At 47.3% G+C, this 7,500-nt stretch overlaps 1 protein-coding gene across 4 annotated transcripts in view; it reads right to left on the bottom strand.

The window, feature by feature from the left end:
- Positions 1-7,500, bottom strand: part of crhr1 (corticotropin releasing hormone receptor 1) — an 82,553-nt gene that overhangs the window by 71,947 nt on the left and 3,106 nt on the right. For 2 of the 4 annotated variants that reach the window (XM_038709578.1, XM_038709587.1), the window contains exons 1-3: positions 719-2,274; positions 225-315; positions 77-127 (exon numbers count right to left, since the gene is read on the bottom strand). In XM_038709578.1, the coding sequence (XP_038565506.1) occupies positions 77-127; positions 225-315; positions 719-841 (265 nt within the window). In that variant the 5' untranslated portion in view covers positions 842-2,274. Of the gene's footprint in view, positions 1-76; positions 128-224; positions 316-718; positions 2,275-4,896; positions 5,286-7,500 lie in introns of those variants that run through there. The other 2 variants (XM_038709602.1, XM_038709594.1) reach the window with 2 other exon arrangements.

The raw sequence follows: 7,500 nt of genomic DNA, 5'->3' as shown, positions 1-7,500 counted from the left end.
GACAGTATTGAGAATGTAGAGGTTTGGGTATTTTGATCGAGTAAAGCTTGTCCTCTGTAAAAGAGAGATTCCAAACCTGAGGTGTTGCTGATGGTGAACGTCTGGTTGAGTAATGCCAACGTCCTCGCTAAGAGAGAAAAGGGGGGAGGGGCTTCACTAGATTTGTCTTTTATTTGAGAATTAAAAATGTAGACCCAGGGAGAAGAAGACAGACAGGAAGTTACCTGTCAGGTTGGTGGACAGCAGGATCAGCGCCTCGCAGGTTAACTCTGCCGGAGAGACTTGTCCGTTCAGCAACAGGCACGCACACACCACCTGAAACACAGAGCGAGACCACATCAGAACCTGTACCAAAGGTAGTGGCGCTAACCAGGAGATATAATATATATATATATCTGGAAAAAATTAAATGATCATTTTCTCTGGTTTTACTTTTTATAGGTATGTGTTTGATTAAAATAAACATTTTTGTTTTATTCTACCAACATTCTCACAACATTTCTTCCATCCATTTCAAATAAAAATGTTGTCATTTAGATTATTTATTTTAAGAAAATGACAACTGGTCAAAATACCAAAAAAGATGCATTGTTTTCAGACCTCACAAAAAGCAAAGAAAACAAGTTCACATTAATTCTTAAACAACACAATACTAATATTTTAACTTCAGAAGAGTTCAGAAATCAATATTTGGTGGGATAACCCTGATTTTAATTACAGCTTTCATGCGTTTTGGCGTGCTCTCCTCCAGTCCTTCACATTGCTGTTGGGTGACATTGGGCCACTCCTGGCGCAAAAATTCAAGCAGCTCAACTTTGATGGATGGCTTGTGACCCTCCATCTTCCTCTTGATCAAATTCCAGAGGTTTTCAGTGGGGTTCAGGTCTTGAGATTGGGCTGACCATGACAAGGTCTTGATCTGGTTGTCCTCCTTCCACACACATTGACCTGGCTGTGTGGCCAGGAGCGTTGTCTTGCTTTCAAAACACTGTCTGAGCAGAGGGAATCAGGTTTTCTTCCAGGATAACTTCCATGCTTCATTCAGTGACACTCATTGAGAGACAAATTCGAATGAGTTGGCGGTCAGTGGACAATCGTTTTCAGCCTCTGTCAGTCTGTAGCTTTGTTGTCCCCCAATGTCTGTTGCTTGATCTTATGAACAGACATCTTTGAAATTTTAGGGATGGAAACAACCTGACACTCACTGTATCCTTCTGCCAGTAAAGCCAGAATTGAATCCTTCTTTTCCTCACTCTTTTGTCATGGTCAAGTGTTCCTTTTTCTGTTCAGATGACCTTTGAGTTGCTACTAGCACTGTTTTTGCCATCCCGCTGGTCTTATTGCAAGAGGATAGTGATGACCACAGCAGTGGTTATTATACTTTTCCTCGTTAAATGAGATTTGGCTCAGGTCATAGAATGAGATGTGCCTGTGTTGGAATTTAACAGCCACTGAATGGAATGGCTGCCATACATGTAGAGATACTGATTTAAGACCAATATGGAGTGAGTGGTCTCTTAATTTCTTCCAGAGCTGTATATATAGAGAGAGAGACAGATGTTCTGTGTGTCCACTGTGTCCTCTCTTTTTGTGTGTTTGGTAGAAAGAGATGCTGAAACTGAGCAGGAGACAGGCAGACAGGCAGGCAGCAGGTCTGACGTTGTTTGTCCAGACTTTCATAACCACAGGTAATATCACACAGGATGAAAATATCAAAGTGACGTCAATAAAAAATAAATCGGATCAGAAAAAAACCTCTGTGGTGAATAATTCACACAGTTTACACATTTTTCTCCTCAGCAAGCAGAACTCCGATTCTCCTGCTGGTGTTGGTCCAACACGGCAGATGGCCGCTCCGTCGTTCTGCGAGGTGGTCAAGGTGGTCACATGACTGCAGCTGCTGATCTGAAATCAGCCCGAGTCAGTTTAATATCTGCCCCATCAGAGTCTGTGATAGCGTGTCACCTGTACAGAAACTAATTCCACCGCTTCACTCGACACTCTTTCATTAATTCACCAATTAGACTCAGTAAGTGACGTTTAATCAGCCGTTCAGCTGCGATGAGTCTCTGTTAATTATTCGCTAATGTCACTGATTCATTATTCCCTCAGCGTGACTGCTCTGTGTTTGGCATTCAGCTGGCAGGGTTTGTCTCTGTGCTCCACACACACACACTAACACACACACACATAAACACACACACACACTAACACAAACACACATAAACACACACACACACACTAACACAAACACACATAAACACACACACACTAACACACACACACATAAACACACACTAACACACACACATAAACACACACACACACACACACACACTAACATAAACACACACACTAACACAAACACACATAAACACACATAAACACACACACTAACACACTAACACACTAACACAAACACACATAAACACACACACTAACACACTAACACACTAACACAAACACACATAAACACACACACTAACACACTAACACACTAACACAAACACACATAAACACACATAAACACACACACTAACACACTAACACAAACACACACAAACACACACAAACACACACACTAACACACACTAACACACACAAATACACACACACACACACACACTAACACACTAACACACTAACACACTAACACAAACACACATAAACACACACACTAACACACTAACACACTAACACAAACACACATAAACACACACACTAACACACTAACACACTAACACAAACACACATAAACACACACACTAACACACTAACACAAACACACATAAACACACATAAACACACACACTAACACACTAACACAAACACACACAAACACACACACACTAACACACACTAACACACACACACACAAAACACACACACACACACACACTAACGCACACACACACTACACACACACACTAACACACACTAACACACACACACACACAAACACACACACACACACACACACACACACACACACACACAAACACACACACACACACACACACTAACGCACACACACACTAACACACACACACTAACACACACTAACGCACACACACACTAACACACACACAAACACACACACACACACACACTCTAACACACACTAACGCACACACACACACACACACACACACAAACACACACACACACACACTAACGCACACACACTAACACACACACACTAACACACACTAACACACACACACACACAAACACACACACACACACAAACACACACACACACAAACACACACACACACACACACTAACGCACACACACACTAACACACACACTAACACACACTAACACACACACACACACAAACACACACACACACTAACAAACTAACACACTAACGCACACACACAAACACACACACACACACTAACGCACACACACACTAACACACACACACACACACTAACGCACACACACACTAACACACACACACTAACACACACTAAAACACACACACTAACACACACTAACACACACTAACACACTAACGCACACACACACTAACACACACTAACACACACACACTAACACACACTAACACACACACACACACACACAAACACACAAAAACACACACACACACAAACACACACACACACACACACTAACGCACACACACACACACACACGGTAAATGTGCTGTCCTCAGAGATTTACTGTCGTGCTGCAGCTGCTAAATTTAGACGGAGCACAGCAGCTCACGCCCGGCTGCTCACGCCCGGCTGCTCACGCCCGGCTGCTCACGCCCGGCAGCTCACGCCCGGCAGCTCACGCCCGGCAGCTCACGCCGGCCTCGGTCTTCTGGCCGTTGGGTGTAAATTTTTCGTGATGGCATCAAATACAGCAGCTCAGTGGGAGGAGTCACATCAGGCGTCCACGCTTCCTGCCGTGACAGAAAACGCTCACTTGCCCCCCTGATTCAGCAGCTCGCCAGCATTCGCTGCCAGCCAGCGTTTGAAATATCCTCCATCCTTCGGCGAGCCGGGAGAGCGCCGCGTGATGTTAGCATTTAGCTGCTAGCGCACCGTCCAGGGGATCAGCTTGCAGACCTGTATCTGCCCCTCAGCACTAAAGCTCAACAACACCTGAACAAAGGAAAACCTCTAAAGCAGTTCTGGACCCACCCGTACATATCAGACGTGACCCGACCCGTAATCACGCCGGAGGCTCAGAGCTGCCGCTGACGGGGTTCATCAACACATGCTAGCAATGAGGGGCCCCATGGCCCGCTGTGGACTGTCTACACGGGACCAGAGTCCCCGACGCAGAAGCTGATCTGAGGGGGCCGGCATCACGTAGGGGGAAGCAGGGGACGCAGGAGCACATCACACCCGCTGTAGCAGCGTCTCAGTTTGTACGTGACCCTGCTCAGTCCAGTGGAAACACCTGGACTTGGTTCAAGTCTTGCCGTCAGCTGTGTTTTTTATGTAATGTGGGATGTTTGTCCGGGGGGGGCGCTGCAGGAACAGTCAGGGTCTGCAGCAGTGGGCGTTAAAAGGGAAAGTGTCCAGTAGCTGGAGAGAGCTCCGCCTCTGTTGGGCAGACGAGTCATGTGACTGACAAACAGGAATAAACAACAACAAACAGGCCTGAACACAAACAACAAAAACAGCTGGTGGGCTGCCGCTGCAGGTCCGAACACACCGGAAGCACCGATTGGTCGACGTTTTGAACACCTGGTTTAGACTCAGCACACAGTTCAGCGGCTCAGACAATAAAAGCTGCATCCTTCCTGGTTGACTTGGCGACACGTGGCGGTAACAGCACACGTGGGTTGAGACTACAGGTGGCCGAAATCTGAGGGATCAATAAGAAGTCAGGCAGCGAACAGCAGGGGGGGAGGAGGAGGAGCTGGTTACCCGGGAATATTTCAAACTCATCCGCTGTCACAAAACATCGCGGCCTGTTCACCCTGCCGCCGTCTGTCCAGAGGCGTCCTCACACGGCGACGGCGTGGAAGTTCATCAGCCACAGAAACGTCTCGCTCAAAGCTTCTGAGTGAGGATGAGCCGCCACTGATCCAAACCCGGCTGCAGCGTGCTCTTTACCACACGGCTTCTTTAATGTAATCTCTGCCTAGTTTCCAGTTTCATTTATAAAATCCTAGCTGAAGTTCTCTCAGGACTCTTTTCTCAGAATCCAGAGACGGTGAAACAGAAAGTGAACAAAGGAAGAAAGGAAATGGTTCAACAGAATGAGAAACTCAGTCAGCGTGTGATGACACAGAGCGTGGAGTCCAGATGGATCATTATCATTTTGTTTGATCTGTGTAAAACCAACACTGCAGAGTCTCTCAGCTGCTAAAGTCCAGCTGTTAGTGAGTGGGAGGATCAGGTCTGCTGATCGGGCTCAGATCCAGTCTGAAGCTCTGCTGACTCACAGCTCTGTGTCCACACAGATCGCCTCACGCGGCCCTCTGCACGCACGACGCACTCCCGCTGCTGCACCCAGATCGTACACCTCACCTGTCGCAAACATGTCGTCCTCACGCGTGAACGTGATATTATGGTTCGTGAGCTGGACTTGGTTGAAGACATTTCGTCTCTCACCCATCCAGGCTTCTTCAGGAGTCCCAGCTGTTGGTTGGCTGCTGGTGACACCGCCGGTTCGTTAGTGCTCCTGGCCGTTGGAACGTCTTCCCCGCCTGAATGTGAGCGTTTGTTCTGTCTCCGGGGAGAGAGGAGAGGACAGCAGCAGAGTCCCAGAGGATCAGCTGACAGGACGCTCAGGGGAACAGAGGGCAGTGAAGGCAGCACAGCAGCTTCTCACTGAGTTCAAATGCACAGAGACGATTTCAGACTGTCCGTGCTGAGAGCGACAGAAAGTCCAAGTCCTTTAGCTGTGGACCCTTCACATCATGAACACCACAAAGACTCAGAATCAACTAAAACACAATCCACAAACATACGTAGAGTCAAAATTCACTCTTCACTCTGTTTCATAAAGACAAAGAAATGAACTTGAGTCAGTAACGAGGGATTAAATAAAGATGGCTGCTTTATTGACTTAGTTGTAAAAGTCATATGAGCAGCGCAATCGTGTCACCGTGAACCGCCACCATAAACTACAACGTCTATGAAGATTCTCAGTCGTCCACGTCATAGTTCTCCAACGAAGGTTAAAATCAAGGGCACCTGGATCTTCAACCGAGTCCAGTTGCCCTTGATTTTAACCTTCGTTGGAGAACTATGACCTGGACGACTGAGAATCTTCATAGACATCTCAGTGGGGTCGTTGGCCCGGGTCATCGATACCGCCGGTTCGTTAGTGTTCCTTGTTGCTGTGACGACAGTCGTTACGGTCGTTAAGACTACCTGTGGCCAAGACTGAACGACCATCGTTGGTATCTTCACCTGAGGCCAAGACTGAACGACCATCGTTGGTATCTTCACCTGAGGCCGAGACTGAACGACCATCGTTGGTATCTTCACCTGAGGCCGAGACTGAACGACCATCGTTGGTATCTTCACCTGAGGCCGAGACTGAACGACCATCGTTGGTATCTTCACCTGAGGCCAATAGGTTACGTTTGTTGAGTTTCCTGGGAAGTGATGAAAGGACAGCATTGTAAGTGGGGGATAAGTGGTGGCGTAGACCCCCTCCCCTGTTCAATGACGGCTTCTCCACCCTGGTGTAGATGCTTCCTTGACACCTCTTTCAAACCATCCATCTTCTCTGTCTAAAATGTGCACCTGGTGGTCCTCAAACGAGTGTCCTCTGTCCTTCAGATGTAAGTAGACTGCAGAGTCTTGACCTGAGGAGTTGGCCCTTCTGTGTTGAGCCATGCGTTTGTGTCGTGGTTGTTTAGTCTCCCCAATATACAGGTCTGTGCATTCCTCACTGCATTGGACCGCATACACTAGATTGCTTTTCTTGTGTTTGGGTGTGCGGTCTTTGGGGTGGACCAGCATCTGTCTTAGTGTGTTCTTGGGTTTAAAAAACACAGGGATGTTGTGTTTGTTGAAAATCCTCCTGAGTTTCTCTGATACTCCAGACACGTATGGAATCACAATGTTGTTGCGTTTGACCTTCTTTTCCTCCCCTGTAGTTTTGTTCTTCTTGGATCTTGTGGCTGTTTTCACAAAGGTCCATTTAGGGTCTCCACAGGCTGTAAGTGCCCCCTTCAGGTGGTTCTGGTCCTTCTCTCTGGCTTGTTGGTATGTGGTCTGATGACCCCTGGCTTGTGCTCCAGTGGGTGCTGGGAATCGAACAGTAAGTATTGGTCCGTGTGTGGGGGTTTCCTGTAAACACCAATGTGCAGGCTCCTCTTCAGCGTGTCGTTGTGGACGCCTCCTCGTGTGAACGAGATGTTCCTGTGTTCCGGGAAGTCTCGCACTTCCTGAGTTTAAACTAAACAACACAGAGTCTGTCGAGCGGACTGCGATTGGCTGAATCCAGAACTTCATTACCCAGAACCCCCCTCTCTGCCCTGCATTGTTATGTGATGAAGAGGAGGTGAAAGG

The sequence above is a fragment of the Micropterus salmoides genome, unplaced genomic scaffold (assembly GCF_014851395.1).
Source record: "Micropterus salmoides isolate LMB-PRFRI ecotype aquatic unplaced genomic scaffold, ASM1485139v1 Ms_hic_scaffold_10, whole genome shotgun sequence".
Lineage (NCBI taxonomy): Eukaryota > Metazoa > Chordata > Actinopteri > Centrarchiformes > Centrarchidae > Micropterus > Micropterus salmoides.
The sequence above is the reverse complement of the archived record's forward strand: the minus strand, read 5'-3'. Positions and strand labels throughout refer to the sequence as shown.